We start from the raw sequence: 27865 nt of genomic DNA, 5'->3' as shown, positions 1-27865 counted from the left end.
GGGCGTGGTTCGCTGGGCTCCCCGAGCACCTAGCACACCTGTCCTCGCCCCCGAAGAACCTACTCATCCTTGTCCCCGTCATGTGGGCCCTACGCAGCACCTTGAACTGTATGAGGCTAAGCCTCGCACAGGAAGAGGAGGAATTCACTCTCTCCAGGGCATCCGCCCATGTCCCCTCAATCTCCTCACCCAGCTCCTCTTCCCATTTACCCTTCAGTTCCTCCACCGAGGCCTCGTCTACCTCCTGCATCACCCGGTATATGTCCGAGATCCTCCCTCCTCCGACCCACACCCCCGAGAGCACCCTATCCCGCACCCCCCGTGGGGGCAGCAAGGGGAACCCCTCCACCTGCTGCCTGGCAAACGCCCTCACCTGGATGTACCTAAACATGCTCCCCGGGGGGAGCCCAAACTTCCCCTCTAACTCCCCCAAGCTCGCGAACCTCCCCTCCACAAACAGGTCCCTCAACCTCCTAACCCCTGCCCTGTGCCAGCCCCGGAATCCGCCATCAATGCTCCCTGGGACGAACCGATGGTCGAATCTCCCACTTCAAATGTTCTTTCAGTTTTCTTTAGTCATGGTGTCTTTTCATTCTATTTAGCCTCCACCTTCCATGCCAAATTTGGACAAAGAAGATTCAATCATGTTCTAATGCATCTGCCCCATAGTAACTTCAGTGAGTGTAACAGCTGTAGTGGCATGAGGTGTAGTTCGATAGGTGAGCAGGAATCGGGACAATCTAAGTTGCAAAAGGCTGAGAACTCCTTTTCCTGGTGGCCTTGAATGTTTGTGCAGCCCGCTCAGCCGGTCCATTTGAAGGAGGATGGGAGGGAGCAGTTTGAATATGTTGAACGCTGTTGATCCTCATGAAATGTTGTAATTAATCACGTGTGAAAGCAGTCCATTATCTGAGGGTAGAGCCTCGGGAAAACCATGGGTGGTAAATGTCTGTTGCAAATTCTCTATTGTTGCTGATTGTGATAGTATGACTATGACTACCTGGGAGCTTGAGCTGCCATTGGTGCAGAGGACTCGCTGCCCATTGGCCCAGGTATTGTGTGCCTCTCAGCCCGATTGGCTAAGAGGAAGGTAGCTCCACCTACGAGGCGGGGTATAAGAACCCGTGTTCCCCGGCAGCCAGCCATTCTTCTGTACGTCTGCTGCCGGGTTCACTTCTTGCTAATTAAAGCCTTTCGTTCGGACTTCATCTACATTTCATGTCCATTGATTGTGCATCAATTTAATTAGAAAGATTTTAGAGGATGGAGCTCCACATCGAGCCCGAGTGTCTTCGACTCAGCCCTCACGCAGCGAATGCACCAGCAGCATTTAAGCACTGGCTGGCTTGCTTCAACAGTTACCTGAGCACAGCCGAAAACGTCCCGACGAGGGAACAGAAATTGCACATCCGCCAATCGTGCGTCGGCACCGCCGTGTACACGCTCATGGAGGATACGACAGACAACGACGCGGCTATGGACTTACTTAAAGGATATTTCATACGGCCGGTGAACCAAGTCTACGCTTGGCACTTACTAGCCACGAGGCAGCAGAGACCTGGTGAGTCTCTGGACGATTTTACCGTGCCCTCCTCATGCTGGGGAGGAACTGCGGCTGCCCACAGGTGTCTGCTGCTGAATATACCGAACTTCTGATCCGAGACGCCTTCGCTGCAGGTATGCAGTCCTCGCAGATCCGCCAAAGACTGTTGGAGAGAGAGATTTTAAGCCACACGGAGGCACGGGCACTCGCCTCCTCCCTAGATGTTGCAAATCGTAACGCTCACGTGTACGCCCCCGACCGTGCGGCGGCCCCCTGGGCAGCGTGGAACGCGACCTCTCTCACCCCCACGGGCTCGGACCACCCCCAGGCCTGCGCCGCTGGGCGCCCCGAAAAGCCCGCGGGCCCCCCCTGCTATTTCTGCGGCCAGGCAAAGCACCCCCGTCAGCGCTGCCCAGCCCATTCCGCAAACTGCAAGGGCTGCGGCAAGAAGGGCTACTTTGTGGTCGTTTGCCAATCTAAAGCGGTCGCTGCGGTCCTGAGCAGCGACCATGGGTCCTCCCCCCATGCTCTCCTCAGGGGCCCCGTTCGGCCCGCGGACCTCGCTGCCCCCACCCCCCACCGCCACGTGCGATCCCCGGGCGCCGCCATTTTGGACCCCCCACCATGTGCGGCCGATGGGCGCCGCCGCCTTGTATTGGCACCGAGGACCCCGCAGGTGACTACTCCCTGCCTGATGATGACTCTGAGTTTCTGCCACGACTCGCCTCAGTCACATTGGACCAGTCGCGGCCTCGCACCCTATCCACAGCGACCACGAAGATCCTCCTCAGTGGCCACGAGACAAGCTGCCTGCTGGACTCCGGGAGCACAGAGAGTTTCGTTCACCCCACCACGGTAAGACGCTGCGCTCTTCCTGTTTACCCGGTTAAACAAAAAATCACTCTGGCCTCCGGTTCTCACTCGGTACAGATCACGGGGTGCAGCATAGCGGACCTCACGGTCCAGGGGAGGGAGTTTTAAAACTACAAGCTATTCGTCCTCCCTCACCTCTGCGCGGCAGCACTCCTGGGGTTAGACTTCCAGTGTAACCTCCAGAGCTTAACATTCAAATTCGGCGGCCTTATGTCCCCCCTCACTGTCTGCCGCCTCGTGACCCTCAAGGTCGATCCCCCGTCCTTGTTTGCAAACCTCACCCCAGATTGCAAACCTGTCGCCACAAGGAGCAGACGGTACAGTGCCCAGGACCGGACCTTCATCAGGTCCGAAGTCCAATGGCTTCTGAAGGAAGGGGTCATCGAGGCTAGCAACAGCACCTGGCGAGCACAGGTTCTGGTGGTAAAGACCGGAGAGACGAATAGGATGGTCATAGACTACAGTCAGACCATCAACAGGTTTACACAGCTGGACGCGTACCCTCTCCCACGTATCTCCGACTTGGACAACAGGATCGCGCAATACAAGATCTTCTCCACGGTGGACCTCAAATCCGCCTACCATCAGCTCCCCATCCGCGCGAGTGACCGAAAGTACACTGCGTTCGAAGCGGATGGGCGACTCTACTACTTTTTAAGGGTTCCCTTCGGTGTCGCAAACGGGGTCTCGGTCTTCCAACGAGAGATGGACCGAATGGTCGACCAATATGGTTTACGGGCAACTTTCCCGTATCTCGATAACGTCACCATCTGCAGGACCACGACACCAACCTCCGAAAATTCCTCCGAACTGCAAAACTCCTGAATCTGACCTACTACAAGGACAAATGCGTGTTTAGCACCGACCGTCTAGCCATCCTCGGCTACATAGTGCGTAACAGAGTGATAGGCCCCGACCCGGAACGCATGCGCCCCCTGATGAAGCTCCCCCTCCCCCACTCCCTCAAAGCCCTCAAGCGCTGTTTGGGCTTTTCATATTACGCCCAGTGGGTCCCCAATTACGCAGACAAAGCCCGTCCCCTCATCCAATCAGCCACATTCCCCCTGTCGATGGAGGCCCGCCAGGCCTTTAGCCGCATCAAAGCGGATATCGCAAAGGCCACGATGTGAGCTATCGATGAGTCCCTCCCCTTCCAGGTCGAGAGCGACGCGTCCGATGTAGCTCTTGCAGCCACTCTCAATCTAACGGGCAGGCCCGTGGCCTTCTTCTCCCATACCCTCCACGCTCCCGAAATCCGCCACTCCTCGGTCGAGAAGGAAGCACAGGCCATAGTGGAAGCTGTTCGACATTGAAGGCACTATCTGGCTGGCAGGAGGTTCACCCTCCTCACAGACCAATGGTCAGTGGCCTTCATGTTCGACAATGCACAGAGGGGCAAGATAAAGAACGACAAGATCTTGCGGTGGAGGATCGAACTGACCACCTACAACTACGACATCTTGTATCGTCCTGGGAAGCTAAACGAGCCTCCCGATGCCCTGTCCCACGGCACCTGTGCCAACGCACAGGTGGACCGTCTTTGAACCCTCCAAGTGGACCTCTGCCACCCGGGGGTCTCCCGTTTCTTCCACTTTATAAAGACCCGCAACCTGCCCTACTCCATCGAGGAGATCAGGACAGTGACTAGGGAATGCCACATATGCGCGGAGTGTAAGCCGCACTTCTACCGCCCCGAACAAGCGCAACTGATCAAGGCTTCCCGCCCCTTTGAACGCCTCAGCATGGACTTCAAAGGTCCCCTCCCCTCCAACAACCGCAACACGTACTTCCTCAATGTGATTGACGAGTACTGCTGCTTCCCGTTCGCCATCCCCTGCCCCGACATGACCACACCCACTATCATTAAAGCCCTACACACCATTTTCTCCCTGTTCGGATTCCCAGCTTACATTCATAGCGATAGGGGGTCCTCCTTTATGAGTGACGAGCTGCGTCAATTCCTGCTCAGCAGGGGCATCGCCTCCAGCAGGACGACCAGTTATAACCCCCGGGGTAACAGACAGGTCGAGCGGGAGAACGGTACGGTCTGGAAGACCGTCCTGCTGGCCTTTCGGTCCAAAAATCTCCCAATCTCCCACTGGCAAGAGGTCCTCCCAGACGCCCTCCATTCTATCCGGTCACTTCTCTGTACATCCACTAACCAAACGCCTCATGAACGCCTTCTTGTTTTTCCCAGGAAGTCTTCCTCAGGGACCCCACTCCCGACCTGGCTGGCTACCCCCGGGCCCATCCTGCTCCAGAAACACGTGCGGGTGCACAAGTCGGACCCGTTGGTCGAAAGAGTCCAGCTACTCCACGCGAACCCGCAGTACGCATATGGGGAGTATCACGACGGCCGACAGGACATGGTCTCCCTACGGGACCTGGCACCCACCGGATCCCGGCCACCCCCCCCCCCCCCCCGGGGCCAGCCCCCCCAAACCCCCCCTAACCCCAACTGCCCCCGGCAGGCCCCCCCCCCCCCGCCTCACCGACACCCTTACACGCGCTGCCTAATGGACAGGACAACCCTCCCCCGGCCTGGCCCCCGCTAGCTCCGACTAGGGATACGGACGCAACTGCAAGAACAGGATCATCACTCCCTGAGTCACGGACGGCTACCACTCCAACGTCGCCGGCACAGCTCCGCAGGTCGCACAGGACATCCAAGGCACCTGATCGGCTGATCGAATCCATGATGCACTCTTGTTTTTGCTTGTTCTCTTTTTTTTTCCCATTCCCCAAACTGTACATAGTTACTGTTTTCTGTATTTTGGTATTATGACTAGGGGTATTACAGTACCTGGGAGTGTGAGCTGCCACTGGTGCAGAGGACCCGCTTCCCATTGGCCCAGGTATCGTGTGCCTCTCAGCCCGATTGGCTAAGAGGAAGGTAGCTCCGCCTGCGAGGCGGGGTATAAGAACCCGTGTTCCCCGGCAGCCAGCCATTCTTCTGTACGTCTGCTGCCGGGTTCACTTCTTGCTAATTAAAGCCTTTCATTCGGACTTCATCTACATTTCGTGTCCATTGATTGTGCATCACTGATAAGGTCACAGGCTTCATTTTGTGTATTTCCAACCACTTGGAATGAGCATCAATGATAAGCAAGACAATGGAGCCCATAAATAGGCATGCAAAGTCAACATGTAGTTTTGCTCAGGGTCGACCTGGCCATTCTCAAGGCATGAGGACCGCAGATTGCAAGTGTTGCCGCATTTGACACTGGTCGCATTGTTTGACCAGATTCTCTGTGTTGATATCCCAGGCCACCACACGTAACTGCGTGTGAGCATCTTCACCTTCACCATTCCAGGATGGGCATACTGTAGCTTCTGTAACCTCCTAGCGAGGGTGGGAGCGGCCATCCCATAATAACACACCGTCTTCACAACTTAACTCCTCTTTTCTTATCTGAAAGGATTGTAGCAGCTCGGGCCTGTTGCCATAATGCCAGCTGTGTAGGACCATGTGCTTGATTCACGAAAATAAAGTGTCCTTTTGGGTCCAAAGTTTGACCTGCTGCACTGACACTGTATCAAGGAAGTGCAAAGCATGGCAGATGGTGACATTTGAATTTAAAAAAAGAATCTGGAACTAAAAGTCTAAAGATGACCAGGAAGCCATTGCCAATTGTCGTAAAAATCCATCTGGTTCATTAATGTCCTTTAGGGAAGGAAATTTGTTGTCCTTACCTGGTCTGGCCTACATATGACTCCAGATTCACAGCAATGAGGTTGACTCTTAAATGCTCTCAGGGATGGGCAATAAATGTTGGTCCAGTCAGCGACGCCAATATCCCATGAACGAATAAAAAGAAAGAACCATCTTTTGTGGTATGGGCAGAAATTGTGTACTCTGAGGTAGGAGAAGGCGTCTCAAAGCATCTGCATTCAAAATGTGGGTGCCCGACCTATTTTGAAACGTATACTCATAGGCTGCTAACAATCACGTCCAACGTTGGACTCTAGCTGAAGCTATGGGGGGGAATGGCCGTATCCTCCCTAACTAAGCCCAACAGGGCCACAGACTCAAGCCTGCCCTCCTGATCAGTGCCTGGGAGGTAGTGGCAGAATCAGTCAGTGCTGTCTGCCTCACCAGGAGGAGTTAGCTCATGATCCTAAGGAGTAGAGTAGCTGGTGAGGCCTCTGCCCTGAGAGGGGTGGAGCACCAGGGACTATTCCAAAACCATGGTGCAAGGGTCCTTTGTTTGGGGTGAGCTCTGCTGATTCCCTGCTTCCACTGCAGTGGGGCAGTGCTTTTGAGGAGTGCCAGCACCTGGTGGGCCATTGATTGAGCTTGGCCATGCCCACCCCCTTGCTGATACCGCTGGGGTATGAGGGTTTCCAGAGGAGCAGCCTGGGTGGGCTCATAGATTATCATAGAATTTACAGTGCAGAAGGAGGCCATTTGGCCCATCGAGTCTGCACCAGGCCCTGAAAGAACACCCCACTTATACCCAGTAACCCATCTAACCTTTGGAAACTAAGGGCCAATTTAGCATGGCCAATCCATCTACTCTGCACATCTTTAGGCTGTGGGTGGAAACTGGAGCACCCGGAGGAAACCCACGTAGACACGGGGAAAAAGTTTGAACTCCGCACAGTCACCCAAGGCAGGAATTGAACCTGGGTCCCTGGAGCAGAATGGTGCCCCTTAAGCTATAAGCCTCTCAGATTAATGGCCTGTTCCAGGCATAACTAACTGTGGGGACAGCTGAAAGTCTGTCTTGTGCCCCATTGGGGCGGGGAGGAAAACAGTAAACAACCATGCATGACCAATTTGTACATGAGCCATGACAATTAGTGTTGTGGTTTTTCGAGACTTCCCTCGAGTGGTGGTACTTTGGTAACCACTGAAAGTGGTGAAGGGTGTGAGTGGTGGTACTTTGGTAACCACTGAAAGTGGTGAAGGGTGCAGAATGAACAATAGATCACATGCCATTTTACATCACAGCCCGCATTCATCGATTATTTTTAGACCTCTGTTGCTGGATTATAGTTGCTTTTTGGGGGGCTGTGGGCTGACCCTTAGTTTAGCTTCAGGCCATAAAGAATTGCACAATTACACAGGCCTGAAGTGTTGCATTGCTGTAACAATCGGAAACAACATATGGCACCATTTATTTTTACCATCAAAATGTGTTTGGGATTCCCCAGCTCCTGTCAAGCTATGCTGCCCATCTATAATGTGTGGTGAATGTATTTTGAAAAGTAGAGATAACGCTGCCAGCCAGGTAATCTAACTTATCTTTCCTTCTCAACCAGAACGAGATTGCATTGATTCGAGACATCGGTGTCGCTGGAGAGAGAATCATTTATGCAAATCCCTGCAAGGAGAGCTCTCATATTAAATATGCTGCCAGTCGTGGGGTTCAGATACTGACCTTTGATAATGAAGATGAACTGTACAAAATTGCAATGAACCACCCTGCTGCCAAGTAAGTGGGTAACGTCTCTTTGTATGTCTGCATCAACTGTTGAACTTGATCATTTCAATTTAACTTTTCATCGTGCAGCCTGAATGATTCCCTGCCCCACTGCCACCTGATTCATTCGGGTTGGGTTTCATGTTAATAGCCTGACCAGCTGGAGCAGCTTTTAAGTGCTCCACTCACAGCAGACTGTCATTCCTGCCAAGAAGGTGGCTGCACGAAGATCTGCTCCAGGTGTCGGAGACCAACAGAATGTTGGAGCCATTGAGGAAAGAAGAGACGCCCGCCATTCTCAACAACACCAGGGATGAGTGCTACCAGCCTCACCAGGAGGACCAGCACACAATGCCGAAATAAGTTGAATGACATCTTTAGGGCAGCTTGGGTGTGTAACCACCTCTGTGTCCCTGACATTACTGCCATCCCTCACCCTCACACTACCTCCCAATCCCCTAGGAGCCAACAACAGCTCACCTACCTGCATCTCCCGTACAACCCACCCTCCACCAAACCCCAAAATATGTATTGTCCTCTTTGGCCAGGAGCCTTGCACACACATGCCATCAGCTATAGATCCCCCATAAAATTTGCCTCTCAGCATCTCACTATGTACTTTCTGAGTACCCAAGGATACAGCGGCACATAATCGTCAGGAGTGACAGAAGACAGGAGGGGGCATCCCTTAGAGGAAACGGCCCTACAACTCACGGAGTAGGCCAAGGAGAGGGCGGTAGCTGCAATGGAGTTCGGCATGCACCAAAAAAGTGAGAGCCCAATGTAACGCAGATGTCCCTATCGCAGGTGAGTCACCGCTCTCCCACAGACCGGTCATTCCTAGGAACTCGCCCCATGTTTTTTTTCTCACCATAAGACAGGGCCTGTCCATCCGGGATCGCACGCCATTCCCCCCCCCCCCCCCCCCCCCCCCACCCCCATCCAGACCCTCAGCACACCCTGGAGCACCACTTCATGGAAGACACCTACGTTCCGCCACTGCTTTCCCCTGCATCATCCATCATCGCAGAGATTATCACCTTGGTGGGTAATGTTAGTGATCAGTCCCCTGGGTCACCCTCTGGTGAGAACTACACACATGCTGCAGTGCATCAGGTGCCCCTTCAAGGGCAATTAGGGATGGGCAATAAATGCTGGCGCAGACTGTGCCGCCCATGTCCCAGGAACGAATAAAAAAAAAACAGGGACTCCCGAGGGAGTGGGCGGTGTGAGGGCTACTTAATCTCAGGGAACAGCTGTCACCCAGACAGATGTTACACTTTGGAAAAGATGACCCCATCACTGCTGCAGATGCAAAACCATAATCTACAGGAGGGAGCGTCAGCAACTTTCCAGAGCCTGTAAGTCCAGCTATAGCAGTTCAACCACTTTCAGGTGCAGGAGGTGCGGCCGACAATACGTGGTGTCCAGGCCAACACTGTAAGGGTGGCGGCCGCTGTGGAAGGCCTGGGGCAAGACATCAGAATATTGTGTCAGGACGTCCAAGGCTTGGGGCACACTGTGCTGTCCATGGCAGAGACGCAGGACATGGAAGCTCAGTCACACGTTTTGTTTTGTTTTTTTTAAATAAATTTAGTGCACCCAATTCATTTTTTCCAACCTAGCTTGCACATCTTTGGGTTGTGGGGGCAAAACCCATGCAAACACGGGGAGATCCCAGTCACAGGTTGAGATGTCCTGGGGGCAGGTAGACATTGCCTCGGCACTCCAGAGCTTGGTCCATTCACAAAGGGTCATGTCTGAGGGCTTTGAGAGCATTGGCCGGGCGCTGACTGACCTTGGCCAGTCATTGAGGGTCATGCCACAGGCATAGGAGGGCATGGCCAAGGCTATGAGGTACATGGTTCACTTGCTGAGGGACATGGCTCAGTCTCGGTGATGAGGACATAAGACCATGGTTCATTTGGAGGCAGGCCTCCAGGGCTGGCAATGCCAGGAGATGGTGGCACCTCCGGAGTTCACTCTGGCCTCCCCTCTGTCCCATGGAGTAACCCAGGGACCTGGTTAGGGGCTGGTTTAGCTCACCAGGCTAAATTGCTGGCTTTTAAAGCAGACCAAGGCAGGCCAGCAGCACGGTTCGATTCCCGTACCAGCCTCCCCAGACAGGCGCCGGAATGTGGCGACTAGGAGCTTTTCACAGTAACTTCATTGAAGCCTACTCGTGACAATAAGCGATTTTCATTTCATTTCATTTTCAGTGGGCACCCTGAGGGAGGAGGAAGTGATGGGGTCCATGCCAGTTCTCCCACAGGGGAGGTGCTGGAACAGCTAAGCACTTCCGAATCCCCATCCGGCACAGGTGATGGATGGTCTCCCTGATGCACTGGAATCGGCATCTCCTCGAAGTACAGGTGCCAAGAGTATACATGTGGCCTGATGCAGCACCTCCTTCACACCTCCTCAGCCTGTTGGACAGCAGCCCACTGATTGACCCCTACTCTTCTGGGGTAGGCCCCTCTTGTGTAGGATCCTCCCTGGGCTGGCCCTGGCTCTCATGCCACCATGCATCCATGACGACGGCAGCAGCAGCCATGCAGATATTGGGCAGAGCTGGCTGTAGTCTGAGATCCATGTCTCTGTGGGGGAGGGGGGGGGGCAGAGAGAGACAGAAAATACCAGCAGGTGAGGATTCCCTTAACCATGCAATGCCACCAGGTTACATGGTCACCTTGAGTTGTACTGCTGCGCCACCCTGAACATGTTTCCCCCTCCCCTCCCCCGGCCCTTGGAAATGATGCCGTTCACATTGCATCCTGGTTCCCATCAGTGAGTGGCACCTGGCCAGAGTTGTGGGGACCCTCTATTCTCACCACCCATGAGCTGGGCATGTTTCCTGGCCAGTCACCAGAATGGGATCAGAGATGTGCCAGAGACGCTTCAAGTGGTTGCAATCATTTGTTTGGGTTGAGCTCTGCTAATCCCTTGCTCCAGTGCTATCACCTGGTGGGCCGGTAATTGAGCATGGCCATGCCCATTCCGTTGATGCTACTGCTGAGGTATGAGGGTTACCAGAGGGGTGGGCTGGATGGGTGGGTTTCCACATGACCAGATGCCCTCGGGGCATTTGCAGGATACTGTCAGCAGTCAGCAGTCTCAACTGGCAGGAGCCTGTAAATTGCAGCTGAGGGGTGTGTTTAAATGAATTAATGCAGCAATTGGGGTCTCAAACCTGGCTACCCCAACCCCAAGAGGGACACCCTGAGTCCATGCGCTTGCCACCAAGTCGTCTCTCACTGCTCCCTGAGGTCCAGGCATGCACCCCCCAGCAAAAACATAAAAGCTGTTCATCGTATTTAAATCCATGCAATGAAGTTACTGTGAAAAGCCCCTAGTCGCCACATTCCGGCGCTGGTATGGGAATCGAACCGTGCTGCTGGCCGGCTTGGTCTGCTTTAAAAACCAGCGATTTAGCCGAGTGAGCTAAACCAGCCCCTTTTCTCCCTGTCTTAAAACCCCTCCGAAAATCTTATTGTTTCTTGTCATTTCTCCAAACCTTTCCACTATTACTTGATATCCATTTTCCATTATTTGGTGAATTTTGGGAGATTTTCTGTTTTTAGTGCACTATATTTGTTACGGCCCCCTATAGGGGCAGAGCTGTATAACATCCACTTCCCCTCCCACACATGTGAGAATGAGGTACTCTGGTGACTCGGGGTGGAGCTCCCTCCTAATTGGAGGAGCTCCCCGCAGACTGAGGGGAGAGGCGAGAGGCTGACACAAATTTTTCTTGTCCCTCGGTTAGTTGTTTCTCCACTTCAAAATACTGTTGCTCACGTCAATTTTAAAACGCTCATATTGGGTTTTAAGGAGTGTGAAACCTGCCTCTTTGCTGGTGATAAGCTTCTCAAGTTTGGACACAGTAAGTTTGGGGAGTTTGGTGAGTTCAGCATGATCGTGCAACTGCTGCAATACAGCCGCTGCTGTATTACTGTCTGAGGGGAAAGGGGAAAGAGGAATGATTATTGTGATAAGTGTGGAATAAAGTGAGTTATACTCTGTCGACGTGGCCTCTCGAGGAGTCTTTGTGTCTGTCTACAACATTGGCGATGAGGATCAAGTGGAGCTGCCGTAAGAGGCAAGTGCTGCCACCTGAGATCATTTTTGAACCACCTCGGAGGGCCGCTCTCCAGCCGGCAGGTAAATCTGAGCCTTTTGATGTCGACTCGGACAATTGGGCCCAGTACATCGAAAGACGTCAAGTTTTTGCCTCATATTGAGTCTGCACCAACCGTCTGAAAGGGGCGGTGGGGTGGGGGGGGGGGGGGGGGGGGGGGGGGGGGGGTGTTGGATAGATGGTCACCAGCCACATGTACAGAGTTCTAAAGCACACGCCCTCTGATTGTTCTTGGAGATGCAAATAGGGTGCAAACTCATTCATATGGAGAGCCCACATGCTAACTGCAAGAAGTTGCCTGTTTCCTGTACCAGTGGGAATCCAACTCTCCTGGCATATTCACATACCCACTCATTGTTTTTCCCTCCCTGAAGAGGACAGGATATATTGTTGCTGTGTATGATTATTGTAATTCTGGTTTATTCTGCAATCTTCACATCCATTTGCCTACTACTCTTTCAGACTGGTTCTTCGCATTGCCACAAATTACTCTCCACCCCAAATCTCCTTGAGTGAGAAGTTTGGAGCAACTATAAGTGAGTGTGGACATCTGATGGAATGTGCAGAGGCATTGAAATTGGATATCATTGGGGTTAGGTAGGAAAATATTTCCTTGCCAATTACCAGGTTTCAATATATTGAGATATTTTATTTGCTAACTCGACCATTTAGTAATTGCTGCATCAAATTTTATGCACACTAAAAAAAAGTTTTATCATTGTTACTTTTCCTTATTTTTCAGGTTGGCAATTTATAGGGAGATCACAGTTACTCCAAATGGAGGTTAACATGGTGTACAATGATGCACTAGCAAATGACACAATGGCATCCTGTTTTTTTGCCTTGTGTGTTCAAACAGAAACTCAATCCTTGAAGAATGAAATTTAGGGGAATAATGCAATTCAATGGAATATATTAACATAGCATTTGAATTCTTTAGCCTAATACTTGATTGTTTGCATGTGAAATGTGCATTCTCGACCTTGTTCTCACATCATTTTTATAGAATCATACATACAGAAGGAGGCCATTCGGCCCACTGAGTCTGCCCCGGCTCTCCAAATGAGCACCTTACCTAGGCTCACGACTCCACCATATCCCAGTAACCCCACCTAACTTCTGGACACTAAGGGGCAATTTAGCATGGCCAATCCACCTAACCTGCTTATCTTTGGACTGTGGGAGGAAACCCACACAGACACTAGGAGAACATGCAGACTCCACATAGATAGTCACTCGAGGCCGGAATTGAACCTGGATCCCTGCCGCTGTGTAGCAGCAGTGCTAACCATAGCGCCGCCGTGTTGTGGTTGTCTGTGTGTTCAACCAATCTTGTGATCTATAAGTGGAGGAGAATATAAGAGTCAATTTGGTGAGACTGTGGACTTAATCTTGTACCATGTGAGTTCAAAGGCTGACATGCCAGCTGTTTTGTATAGGCCCAGCTTCTCTAGCCAGGTGAGCATGGCTGGAGATATTGTCCAGCCTCTGATGGGGACTGCCCACAGCTGCTACAGGGCAAGATCTTTCACCCTCTCTCTGCCAGATGTCCCTCTCCTCCTCCGCAATTGCCTGCCCTGCAATTATCCTGCCAATTATTCCTACTCCATTAATATCAATATGATCAGATTGGTCACTCCACTCCCAGAACAACTCCTCTGACAGACCTTGTGAGCTTTTTTTCCTAGAAAGATGAAGGTCAAGAGTGTTATACAGTGAAACATACATAGAAAATAGAGGCAGAAGAGGGTCATTCGGCCCTTCGAGCCTGCTTCACGATTCATTATGATTACAGCTGATCATAGAGTTCAAAACCCTGATCCCACCATCGTACCCATATCCCTTGATCCATGAGCTTCTTGATTCCTTCTTGAAATTACACAATGTTTTCACCTCTACTACTTTTTATGGTAGTCATTTCCACAGATTCACCACTCTCTGGGAGAAGAAATTTCTCCTCACCTCAGTCCTAAAATCTTTACCCCTTATCCTCAAATTATGACCCCTAGTTCTGGACTCCCTACCATCAGGAAAAATCTTTCTAAATCTACCCTGTCTAAACGTATGAGAATTATGTACGTTTCTAAGAGATCCCACCTCACTCGTCTAAGCTCCAATGAATATAATCATAACCAATTAAGTCTCTCCTCATATGACAGTCCCACCATCCCAGGAATCAGCCTGGTAAACCTTCTCTCCACTCTCTCTCCATATAAAGAACATCCTTCCTCCGATAAGGACACTAAACACTCCAGGTATGGCCTCACAAATGCCCTAAACAATTGTAGTAAAATATCCCTTTGCTATACTCAAATCTTCTCACTATGAGGGCCAACATATTATCTGCCTTCTTTACTGCCTGCTGTACCTGCGGTATTACTTTCAGCGGCTGGTGCATGAGGACAGCAAGGTCTCACTGAGTATCCACTTCTCTCAATTTACACCCATTCAAATAATAATCTGCCTTCCTATTTTTCCTATTTTTGCTACCGAACTGGATAACCTCACGTTTATCCACATTATACTGCATCTGCCATGTATGTACCCACTCACTCAGTCTGTCCAAAGTCCACAGAAGAATCTCTGCACCCTCCTCACAGTTCACCCTCCCGCTCAACTTTGTATCATCTGAAAATTTGGAAACACTACATTTAGTTCCCCCGTCCAAATCATTAATATATAATGTGAACAGTTGGGGTCCTAGCACAGATCCCTGCGGTACCCCAATAGTTGCTGCCTGCCAATCAGAAAGGACCATTTATTCCAACTTCTGTCTGCTAACCAGCTTTCTATCCATCTCAAGACACTACCCACAATCCCATGCACTTTAACATTACATAGTAATCTGCTCTGTGAGACCTTGTCGAATGCCTTCTGAAACTTTAAATAAACCACATCCACCAGTTCTCCCTGGTCAACTCTACGAGTTACATCTTCAAAGAATTGCAATAGTCAAGCATGATTTCCTTTTCATAAATCCATGCTGACTTTGTCTGATTATACCACTGTTTTCCAAATGCTGTGCTATGAAATCCTTGATAATGGACTCTAGCAACCTCCCTGCTACCGACGTTAGGCTCACTAGTCTATAGCTCCCTGTTTTCTCTCTACTTGCTTTTTGAATTGTGGGGTTATATCAGCTACCCTCCAATCTGTAGGAACCGTTCTAGAGTCCAAAGTATTTTGGAAAATGACCGCTATTGGATCTACTATTTTCAGCGCCACTTCCTTATTTTCATTTCATTTCATTTTTCATTTCATTAAGTACTCTGGGATGAAGATAATCAGGCCCTGGAGATTTATTCGCCTTCAATCCCATTAAATGATTTCTCTAATAAACTAATTTTCTTCAGCTCCTCACTAAAATTTGTGTTTCTCATAACTTCCGGCACATTATTCATGTCTTCCTTTGTGAAGACAGATGCAAAGTACAAATTTAGTTCCTCAGCCATTTCATAGAATCATAGAATTTACAGGCAGAAGGAGACCATTTGGCTCATTGAGTCTGTACTGGCCCTTGGAAAGAGCACCCTTCACAAGCCCACACCTTTACTCTATCCTTGTAACCCAGTAACCCCACCCAACCTTTTTGGACACTAAGGGCAATTTAACTTGGCCAGTCCACCTAATCTGCACATCTTTGGACATTTATTTGTTCCCCTTTATAATTTCCTCTATTTCTGACCTAAGGGGCCGACAATCATTTTTATGAATTCTTTTTTCTCTACATACCTATAGAAAATTTAGTCCGTTTTATGGTCCCTGCTAGCTTAGCTTCATCTTGTATTTTCCCCTCCTTAATCAATCCCTTGGACTGCCTTTGCTGAATTTTAAACAGTTCCCAATCCTCAATGTTCTTGCTAATTTGCATGCCTTTTCTTCCAATCCAACACTGCCTCTAATTTCCCTTGTAAGCCAAGGTTTGGCCACGGCTCCCTTTGACTCTTGCGCTAAGTAGGAATAAATAAATTTTGGAGTTGACCCATTCGCTCTTTAAATGCCTGCCTTTGCCTGTCCACTGTCCTTCCATTCAGTAATGTTTCCCAGTCCATCATAGCCAGCTCACACCTCATACCATCAGAGTTACCTTGATTGAGGTTCAGGACCCTGCTCTCAGATTCAATTCACTATCTGCCATGATAACGAATTGTATTATGTTATGGTCACTCATCCCCAAGGGTTCTCTCATAACTAGGTTGCCAAATAATATTTTCTCATTGCACAACACCCACTTGTTGGTTCCTCAACATATTGATCCAGAAAACCATCCCGTACACACTCCAGAGATTCCTCCTCTATTGCACTGTGACTAATTTGACTCACCGAATCTATATGCAGGTTAAAGTCACCCATAATCACAGATGTTCCTTTATCGCATGCATCTCTGATTTCCTGTCTAATGCTATTCCTAATATTACCACTGCAGTTTGGCCATCTGTATACCACCCCCACAAATGTTTTTTGCCCCATGGTGTTTCTTAACTCAACCCATGCAGAGTCCACATTGTCTGTGCTAATATCTTTTCGCAATATTGTATGAATATTTTCTTTAATAAACAATGCAACTCCACCACTTTTTCCTTTCTGTCTGTCCCTCCTAAAATCTGAATAGTCCTCAATGTTTAGTTCCCATCCTTGGAGCCATGTCTCCGTAATCCCAACTATATCATACCCCTTTACACCTATCTGCACAATTAATTCACGCATTCTATTTCGAAATTCTGAGCATTCAGGTATAAAATCTTAAGGCTAGTCCTTTCAATATTCCTTGACCGCTTCCTATTATTTTATAGTGTTGTTATTTGATACTGGCCCTTGGTTTCTTTGCTTCTCGCTTTTCTTCTTATCCTTGCTGTGTTTTTCTCTTGTTCCTGATTCACCCTGAGTTGAATCCTTACATATGTTCCCATCCCCCTGCCATATTTAAACCCTCCCCAACTGCTCTAGGAGGTACACCCACCTCCCCCACCAGATCACTACCTTTGCGGTCCGACTTCTCAACTTCTTAACTCCCTATATTCTGCTTTCAGGACCTCATCTCTTTTTTTAATATACGTCGTTTGCACCAATGTGTACCACGATCACTGGCTGCTCATTTTCCACCTCCAGAATGTCCTATAACTGTTCCAAGACATCCTTGACCCTAGCACCGGGGAGGCTACACATCACCCTGGAGTCCCCATAAATGTCTACCTAGTCCCCTTACAATTGAATCCCCGATAAATATTGCATTCTTACAATTTTTACTCCTCCCCTCTGCAGCAGAACTAACGGTGGTGCAATATGTTTGGTTGCTGCTGCTTTCCCCGGAGAGGTCATTCCCCTCAACAGTATCCAAAATGGTATATGGGTTGGGCAGGGAATGTCCACAGGAGATTCCTGCATCGCCTGCCTAGCTCTCTTACTCTGCCTGGTGGCCACCCATTCCCTGCCTGCCCATAGAGTTTGAGCCTGCGGTCTGAATACTTCTCTATATGTGCTATCCATGATTCTCTCCATCTCACAGATGCTCCACAGTGTCCCCAGCTGCCACTCCAGCACTCAAACTCAGGCTTCCAGGAGCTGCAGCTGGAGACACTTCCTGCCCATATGCTGGTGCTGGGCACTGGAAACATTCCTGGTCTCCTCACATGCAGCAAGAGCAGACCGCAGCATGGAGCTCTGCTGCCATGTCTTACCATTTAAATTGAATTCATCCCTTTAATATAAAATAATATTAACTAATATTAACTAAGGCCCTTCTTCTCTGCTTATTGAATATGTAAATGTATTCACCCAATCAACTCTTTTGATTTCCTGGTTCTGCTTTCAGGGTGGCACAGTAGCACCGTGGTTAGCACTGTTGCTTCACAGCTCCAGAGTCCCAGGTTCGATTCCCGGCTGTCTGTGCGGAGTCTGCACGTTCTTCCCGTGTCTGCGTGGGTTTCCTCCGGGTGCTCCGGTTTCCTCCCACAAGTCCCGAAAGGCGGTCACGTTAGGTGAATTGGACATTCTGAATTCTCCCTCAGTGTACCCGAACAGACGTCGGAATGTGGCGACTCGGGGCTTTTCACTAACTTCATTGCAGTGTACTTGTGACGATAAAGATTATTATTATTACAGATTCACTTCTCCTTTATCCTTCAAGCTTATAACTGTGATAGTTCCTGGCTGGGCATCATGGGGTACTTTCACATGTACTGATCCTGGTAATTTGCTGTCCATGGGAAGATTTCAACATCGTGCAGAAGCTAAAATGCCACATGTCCTTCCGTCAGGTGGGAGATACACATATCCTCAGTTTTCCTGACCAATTCCATGTCTGGAGGTGTGCAGATCATGCTATTACTTTGTAGTTGCCAGCCAGGTAATGTATCGTACTCACCCTACCAGACTTCAGAAACTTGTTGAAAGGCTTTCACTACTGGACCCAGGCTCTGCTCACCTGGATGCTCATCTCTCTTGTAACCTTCAGTCATGCCTGCTTAGTCTGACTGGCTGGCCTCCTCCCACTCTCTAGAAATAATAAATTTCTCCGGGCTCTTACTCCCTCTAATATAAACTCCAAGGAAATATTGCTGAATCCTATAGCTGCCCTTCCATGACTGCCTGCCATGTGGCTACACTGAATAATTGCACACTCGGGCTATCTGCAACCACATTGACGGCAGACCATTGCCCTTTAAATGATCTAAGTCCGGCATTTCTGATCATGCTTGCCAATTTTAATCTGCTGCCAATTATGGAGGTGATCCATGGGTTGGTTGCCTTCATCAAAATTAAGCGGGATTGCACAACGGCCTGTAACTGGTCAGGTTCCAGACTCCCAAGGACAATTAAGCTCTCCAATACTAAGCTGAGGCCCACTTGTTGAAGGGTTCATTAACTGGGCGAAAAAGGACTGTGTTCTGAAGGCACAGTGTGCTGCATTTTCAACTGTTCAGCATTTTTGAAAGGTTGCGCAGCAATCAAGTACCAGATCGAAATGATCGAAAGCTGCGAGTTTCAGGCAAATCGTGCCCTGACATTGAGCATGTTCGTAGAAAATGAATGGGTGAGAATTCCTTTGATGTACAAGATACATTAATTCCTGTCTCATCATATCTGTTCTTTTCACAGCTTTCACGTTGGATCCGCCTGTACTGTGTTGGAACATTTTACTCATGCTATAGCCGATGCACGGATTGTTTTTGATATGGGGGTATGTTTTCATTTCGACTTTAACATCAATGTTCAAAGGGGGAAACTTTGACCAATACATTTGTGACAAGAATGAAAGGAGATTGTGCGATATTAGTGATCAACACATTTATTTTAAAATGTGACCATTGTCTTTTTCCATGTGGCCATCAAATTCTTTGGATGGTCTTAACACTCGGTTTCCTCACCCTCCTGTGCCCAATCCCCGATTTAAACCTCACCTCACCTCCAGAGAACCCCGCACTTACACAGGCCTGATATCCTGGGACCACTTGCAGTCCCAGTTCTGGCCATAGAAGTTTCAGACTTGGACTATAGAGAGCTACCATCAAATCAGATTAGCACACAGCTCTCTGAGGCAGGACTTCCTCCCAAATGACGGCCCAAAGTCTCATCCCCAGCTGCTGGCTGCGAGGTGGCTAACGTCAGTGGGAATGTGCTCGCCGCTGATTCCTTCGATGGCAGGAAGGGAAACCCCACCAGCTGAAAAGTCCTGGCCCTGTTATGTTAAAACAGCAGACAAAGAATTTCATATGAACATGTTAAAACTTTCATGACGAACTTTTGCACTGATCAATTTTAACTCTATGTTTTTTTTTAAAATGTGTTTATTCAAAGTTTTTAATAAGTTTACAAAACACTCCAAAAAGGAAAATAATACAAAGAAAAAAGGGCAACATGCCAACCAAACAGAACTTAACCCTCTAAACGATAAACAGTTTAACAAATTAACACCCAACTCAAAACAAAATAGGGCAAGCGCCCCTTTCAAAAAGGAAAATAAATCAGCCCCCCCCCCGGGTTGCTGCTGCTGTTGACCTCCACCTATCGTTCCGTGAGAAAGTCAAGGAAAGGTTGCCACCGCCTGGAGAACCCCTGCAAGGACCCTCGTAAGGCAAACTTTATCTTCTCCAGCCTGAGAAACCCCGCCATGTCATTGATCCAAGCCTCCACATTTGGGGACTTTGCGTCCCTCCACATTAACAAGAACCTTCTCCAGGCTACCAAGGAGGCAAAGGCCAGAACTCCGGCCTCTTTTGACTCCTGCACTCCCGGATCCTCCGATACCCCAAATAATGCTATCCCCCAACTCGGTTTTATCCGAGTGTCCAGGACCTTAGACATAACCCTTGCAAAGCCCTTCCAAAACTCCGCAAGCGCCGGGCATGCCCAAAAAATATGGATGTGGTTTGCTGGGCTCCCCGAACACCTCACACGTCTGTCCTCCACCCCAAAAAATTTACTCATCCTCGCCCCTGTCATATGCACCCTGTGTACCACTTTAAACTGGATCAGGCTGAGCCTGGCGCAAGGTGAGGAGGAATTGACCCTGCCCAGGGCGTCAGCCCACAGGCCCTCATCCAGCTCCTCACCCAGCTCCTCTTCCTACTTGCCATTCAGCTCCTCCACCGAGGCTTCCTCCGTCTCCTGCAGCTCCTGGTATAACTCCGAGATTTTACCCTCTCCGACCCACATGCCCGAGATCACCCTGTCCTGTATCCTTCGGGCAGGCAGCAGCAGGAATTCCCCTACTTGCTTCCTGACAAACGCCCGAACCTGCATGTACCTGAAGGCATTTCCCGGGGTAACCCAAATTTCTCCTCCAGTGCCCTCAGACTGGCAAAGGTCCCATCGATTAATACATCCCCCAGCCTTCTAATTCCCGCCCGGTGCCAGCTTCAGAACCCACCATCTATCCTGCCCGGAGCAAACCTATGGTTATTCTGTATCGGGGACCAGACTGAGGCCCCCATTTCCCCCCTGTGCCACCTCCATTGCCCCCAAATCCTCAGCGTCGCCGTCACCGTCACCACCGGGCTTGTGGTATACCGCGTCGGCGGAAGCGGCAACGGTGCCGTCACCAGTGCCCTCAGGCTAGTACCTACACAGGAAGCCGCCTCTAGTCTTTTCCATGCCGCCCCCTCTCCCTCCATCATCCACTTCCGAATCATCGACACGTTTGCTGCTGCCCAGTAGTAGCTGCACAGATTCGGCAGCGGCAACCCCCCCCCCCCCCCCCCCCCCCCCCCCCACCGCTGCGCTCAAAGAACAGTCTCTTAACCCTCGGGGTCTTATTGGCCCACGCAAATCCAATTATACTCTTGCGCACTCGCTTGAAAAAGGCCTTAGGGATGAGGATGGGCAGGCACTGAAACACGAACAAGAACCTAGGGTGGACCATCATCTTGACAGACTGCACGCTACCCGCTAGGGAGAGCGGTAGCATGTCCCACCTCTAAAAGTCCTCCTCCATCTGGTCCACCAGCCACGCCAAATTGAGCCTATTCAAGACCCCCCAACTCTTGGCCATCTGAATACCCAAATACCGAAAACTCCTCTCCACCATCTTGAGCGGCAGCTCCTCCAACCTCTTTTCCTGGCCCCGCGCATGCACCACAAAGAGCTCGCTCTTCCCAACGTTGAACTTATATCCCGAGAAGTCTCCAAACTCCCTGAGGGTCTGCATAACCTCCCCCATCCCCTCCACCGGGTCTGTAATATATAAAAGCAAATCATCCGCATATAGTGAGACACGGTGCTCCTCACCCCCCCCCCCCCCCACCTCCCCCCCCCCCCCCACCCCCCCGAACCAAACCCCTCCAGCTTCTGGATTCCCTCAGCGCCATGGCCAATGGCTCAATCGCCAAGGCAAACAGCAGGGGGGACAGGGGGCACCCCTGCCTCGTTCCACGATACAGTCTGAAGTACTCTGACCTCAACCGGTTCGTCGATATACTCGCCACCGGGGCCTGGTATAACAATTTAACCCACCCTATGAACCCCTCCCCAAACCCAAACCTACCCAGCACCTCCCACAGGTAATCCCACTCCACCCGGTCAAAGGCCTTCTGCACGTCCATAGCCGCCACCACCTCTGCCCCCCCCCCCCCTCCGAGGGCATCATAATCACATTCAGGAGCCTCCACACGTTTTCATTCAACTGCCTGCCCTTCACAAACCCCGTCTGATCCTCATGTATCACTCCCGGGACATAATCCTCAATCCTACTGGCCAGGACCTTCGCCAATAACTTGGCATCTACATTAAGGAGTGAAATCGGCCTATACGAGCCACACTGCAGCGGGTCTTTGTCCCGCTTAAGAATAAGCGACATCGTCGGGGGAGACTACCTTTTCTCTTGCCTCGTTAAAAGTTCTCAACAGCAACGGAGCCAACAGTTCCGAAAACTTCCTATAAAATTCAATCGGGAACCCATCTGGTCCCGGGGCCTTGCCCGTCTGCATACTCTCCTTAACCAGCTCCTCCATCCCAATCGGGGCACCCAAGCCCTCTACCTGCTCCTCCTTCACCCTCGGAAACCTCAATTGGTCCAGGAAACGCCGCATCCCCCCCCCCCCCCCCCCCCCCCCCCCCCCCGCCACACCCCGGGAGCTCTGATTTGTACAAGTTCTCAGAAAAGTCCCTAAAGACTCCTTTATTCTGACTGGATTCCGCACCGTATTCCCTCCCTTGTCCCTGATTCCCCCAATTTCCCTAGCCGCTTCCTTCTTCCGCAGCTGATGCGCCAGCATCCGACTCGCCTTCTCCCCATATTCATACGCTGCTCCTTGTACCTTCCTCCACTGGGCCTCAGCTTTCCCCATCGTCAACAAGTCAAACTCCGTTTGGATGCTCCGGCGCTCCTTCAACAGCCCCTCCTCGGGGGATTCCGCATATCTCCTATCCATCCTAAGTATCTTTCCTACCAAACTATCCCTCTCCCTCCTCTCCCTCTTCTATCTGTGAGCCCTGATGGAGATCAGCTCCCTTCTAACCACCGCCTTCAGTGCCTCCCAGACCACACTCACCGAGACCTCCCCATTGTTATTGGCCTCCATGTAACTCTATATACACCCCCGGACCCACCCACAGACCTCCTCATCCACCGACAATCCCACCTCCATGCGCCACAACGGGCGCTGGCCCCTCTCTTCTCCCAATTCCAGCTCCACCCAGCCTGGGGCGTGATCCGAAATCGCGATGGCCGAATACTCCGTCCCCTCCACTCTCGGGATCAGCGCCCTGCTCACCACGAAAAAGTCTATCCGTGAATAAGCCTTGTGCACATGGGAAAAGAAGGAGAACTCCCTCGCCCCTGGCCCAGCAAACCTCCACGGATCCACTCCCCCCATCTGATTTATAAACCTCCTCAGGACTTTGGCCGCAACTGGCCTCTTACCCGACCTCGACACAGATCGATCCATTGCCGGGTCCAGTACCGTGTTGAAATCCCCCCCCACCAATAATCAGGTTCCCCATCTCCAAATCTGGGATCCGGCTTAGCATCCGCTTCATGAACCCTGCATCATCCCAATTTGGGGCATATACATTCACCAGCACCACCCAGGCCCCCTGCAGCCTACCACTCACCATAACACACCGGCCCCCTTTATCCACCACAATGCACACCACCTCGAAAGTCACCCGCTTGCTCACCAAAATTGCCACCCCCCTGTTCTTCGCGTCCAACCTGGAGTGAAAGACCTGCCCTACCCATCCCTTCCTCAGCCTGGCCTGATCCTTAACTTTCAGGTGCGTCTCCTGTAACATGGCTACGTCTGCCTTCAGTCCCTTTAAGTGCGCAAATACCCAGGCCCTCTTGACCGGCCCATTCAGGCCTCTCACATTCCACGTGATCAGCCGGATCGGGGGACTCCAATCCAGTACCGCCCTCCGCGTCCGCCCCTGCCCCCTACCTTTCCACGGGAAAAGAAAACCCACGCTCCCTGCCTGAGCTGTCTCCGCCCCCTGTGGCGCAGTTCCATTCTCCTCCAACCTCATCCCAATCCCCAGAGGCCCATGGTTCCCGGCCTCCTCTCCCCCCACCGAACGCGGGGAACAACCCCCCAAACCAGCACACATACAGAGAAAACACAAATATCATCCCCTCCCACTCCCCAACATCCTTCACAGCATGCTACAGACCACTAATTTGAGTCCAGCTTCTCATTTTTTGATAAAGGTCCATGCCTCGTCCGGCGTATCAATATAGTGGTGATGGTTCTGATGTGTGACCCACAGCCGCGCTGGCTGCAACAGCCCGACCTTCACCCTCTTTCCGTGGAGAACCGCCTTGGCCCGATTGAATTCTGCCCTCGTCTTGGCCAGCTCTGCGCTCCAGTCCTGGTAAATGCGAATTTCAGCATTCTCCCACCTGCTGCTCCACTCCTTCTTCGCCCATCTCAAGACGCACTCCCTGTCGGTGTAACTGTGAAACCTCACCACCCCAACTCTCGGCGGCTCATTCGTCCTCGGTCTCCTCGCCAGGACTCTGTGCACCCCATCCTCCAAGGGCCTCGGGAAGGCTCCCGTGCCCCATCAGCGTGCTCAGCATCGTGGCTACATACACCCCAGCATCCGACCCCTCCACACCTTCAGGGAGACCCAGAATCTGCAAATTCTTCCTTCTCGAACTGTTCTCCAGACCCTCGAATTTCTCTTGCCACTTTTTATGGAGCGCCTCGTGCGCCTCCACTTTCACCGCCAGGCCCAGGATCTCATCCTCATTATCAGAGGACTTCTGCTGCACCTCTTTAATCGCTGTCCCCTGCATCCTCTGGGTCTCTACCAGCCTTTCGATCGACGCCTTCATAGGGGCCAACATCTCTGCCTTCAATTCCGCAAAGCAGCTTCTTAGAAACTCTTGCTGCTCCTGCGACCATTGAGCCCACGCTGCCTGGTCTCTGCCCGCCGCCATCTTGCCTTTACGCACCCGTTCTCCTCTCTTCTCTAATGCCCTTTTTTGACCGCACGGCTCCTGGTCCACTCCATACAGTGCTGGGGGGTCCTTACTGCCGTCTTCCCACACCGGGAATCGTCAACCAAGTGCCGCTGGGGCTCCTTAAAAGGACCCAAAAGTGCGTTTGCGGCAGGAGCTGCCGAACGTGCGACCTACCCAGGCATAGCCGCAACCGGAAGCCAATTTTAACTCTATGTTGACACATACTGTGACCAGTGGTATTATTCTTTTTGGGACATTTTCTGGTTGGCCTTCCCTTTTCGATCATGCTTTTCCAAAAAGATGTGAAGCACTTAGAATGTGATTTATACTGCATTTCAGTGACTTATAATTGGCATGTCATTGGATAATTTAAGTGGAATATTAAACAGTTTTGTATGACTGCACTCATTGGTTGCAAATCAACAGTCACTTTATATCAAAGATAAATGCAGTTAATCACACCATAGCAGCTGATCCCAGCCTGGGTAAATGTGGGGGGATTTTGGCAGCAAGAGGGCCTGTTAAAATCACCCACAAAATTAACAAAATGAGGGTTGGAATGCAGGTAACCTAAGAGTATTGTGGACGCCGTGTACTATGGTAAAAAGCTGAATGAGTTTGGTGGTGTGCCCCTTTAAGGGATGGGTTCTTGGCCAATCAGGCTAGAGCATGCAAATCCTGGAGGCTGAATGCAGATTTTCCCAGCCAGTCTAGAGTCGGAGCCATCGGTAGCATCATTATCATTCTCTGTACATAGTTATGTTGGTAATAAATAGTTCATTAGTTACTCTGCTTGGTGAGATTCCTTCCAAGTTATTAAACTTGGCGATGAGGATCAACGGAACGCTTTTCATTATCCACGGAGAACGGCAGAGCAGATCTCGTGTACACATTGTTGGAAGCACATCTATTCAGCAGCCAGTGAGTTGTCATAATGCCTCTATTCGGAAACTTGAGCCATTCAACCCTAATTCGGAGGAATGGATTCAATATATTGAACGCCTGTGATATTTCTTCAAAGAAAACAAAATTGAGGATGGGGGGGGGAAAGAAACCGAGGGTAATATTGTTGACAGACTGCGCTGCCCAAACATAAAAGTTGACAAGGATCTTGATTTCTCTGGACGCCCCGACACTAAAACCTTCAAAGAACTCCTAGAATTGGTATCACACAAAACCTTCCGACTATGCAGAGATATAAATTATTTATTTTTTAATTGAGAGTACCCAATTCATTTTTGTCAATTAAGGGGCAATTTAGTGTGGCCAACCCACCTACCCTGCACATCTTTGGGTTGTGGGGGCAAAACCCACACAAACGGGGGGAGAATGTGCAAACTCCACACGGACAGTGACCCATAGCTGGGATCGAACTTGCGATTTCGGCGCCGTGAGGCAGCAGTGCTACCACTGCGCCACCGTGCTGCCCAGAGATATAAAATTAATTCAACGGCAAGAGTCCCCAGGGAGGAGATAGCAATTTTCTTGGCAGTGTTGAGGCAAACGGCTGAACATTGTGGATTTGGGTCCAGAATGAGATGTTGAGAGACTGGCTAGTGAGAGGGGTGAATAAGAAACTGTTGGCAGAAACAGAAATAACCGTAAACAATGCATTGGAAATTGTCCTAGCTATGGAAAGTGCAGAAAAAGGCGCAATGGAACTTCAAAGTGTGCAAGCTGATGAGGTCCATTAAATTTGGAGCAGAGCTTCGAATAGCAGTAGCACCAGGGATATGGGCGCAGAGTCTAACAAACCGAGAAGTACAGAACCAAAGAGAGTGCAGAGGTATAGGAGATTCAATCTACAAACCAAGAACCATGAATAAGGTTATCACTGTAGGGGAGCTTACCCCCAGAAGTGTAGGTTTAGGGAAGCTGTATGTTATGCCTGTAACAGGAAGGGGCATATAAGAAGCATGTGTAAGGCTAAACAGGACCTTCCTGACATGAGAAAAACAATTTCGGCTCCAGTGCACAATGTAGAGAGTAATCAGGAGGAAGATCAGATGTATGCAGGTTAAATAATATTAAATTGGGCAAAATTGGCTTACATCATGATTGTATTGATGGTTAACGGTCGTCCACTCAAAATGGGGACCGTCACAGGAGCCTCCGCCTCAGTAGTGGGAGACATTATCGATACCTACAGGGAGGGGCCCAACCCCTGAAATTTAAGAATTGCAATCAGGCTGGTGACGTGTATGGGGGAGGCTATACAGAATCTGTGAACTGCCGTGTCCGTCAGTTATAGGCAGCAGTCTGCTCAACTGCCTTTAATTGTAGTTGAGGGTCGAGGGCCAAGCTTGATGGGACAATATTGTCTTCAGGGATTAAAATTGAACTGACTCAAAATTTTCAAAATTAACAAAGGGCACGTACATGACATTCTCTGAGATATCAGAAGATATTTCAAGAAGCAAGCAAAATACGAGGCTTGAAAGCTAAAATTTACATACTTCCAGAGGCTACACCAAAATCTTACAGAGCAAGACCCGTACCCTATTCCCTGTGTGAGGCGTTGTAAACTGAACTGGGTGTCATCAAGCCTGAGCAGTTCATGGAGTGGTCAGCTCCCATTGTGCCAATATTCAAACCACATAAGACTGTACGAATATGTGGCAACTATACATTAACAGTCAAACAAGTGGCAAAATTGGACAGGTATCCTTTACTGAAAACAGAGGACCAAGAAAGCTGGAGGTCTAAGTTACTCTAAGTCAGACATGAGGCATTCATACCAGCAGATGGAACTGGACAAGGCAGCCAGAGAGATTCACCATCAACATACATAAGGGCCTATACCAGTACACCAGACAGCCATTTGGGGTACCATCGGCTTGTGCAATTGTTCAACGCACAATAGAGAGCCTATTCTTATGATATTTCAGAATTACCTGGATTCTGAAAGGGTCCCAGTGGATTGGGAACATGCTGATGTGATGTCCCTATTCAAAAGGAAAAGAGGCAAAAAGTAGGAAACTATA

The 27865-nt window shown here is 50.3% G+C and overlaps 1 protein-coding gene across 1 annotated transcript in view; it reads left to right on the top strand.

Moving 5' to 3' along the window:
• The window catches only part of LOC119966051 (ornithine decarboxylase 1-like), a 100256-nt gene that overhangs the window by 21360 nt on the left and 51031 nt on the right, over nt 1–27865 (top strand). The window contains exons 3-5 of the mRNA XM_038797215.1: nt 7682–7854; nt 12443–12577; nt 19079–19160. Of these exons, the coding sequence (XP_038653143.1) occupies nt 7682–7854; nt 12443–12577; nt 19079–19160 (390 nt within the window). The remainder of the gene's footprint in view (nt 1–7681; nt 7855–12442; nt 12578–19078; nt 19161–27865) is intronic.

Source organism: Scyliorhinus canicula, chromosome 5 (assembly GCF_902713615.1).
Source record: "Scyliorhinus canicula chromosome 5, sScyCan1.1, whole genome shotgun sequence".
In the NCBI taxonomy this organism is placed as follows: domain Eukaryota; kingdom Metazoa; phylum Chordata; class Chondrichthyes; order Carcharhiniformes; family Scyliorhinidae; genus Scyliorhinus; species Scyliorhinus canicula.
Note: the sequence above shows the minus strand (reverse complement) of the source record. Positions and strands in the feature narration are given on the sequence as shown.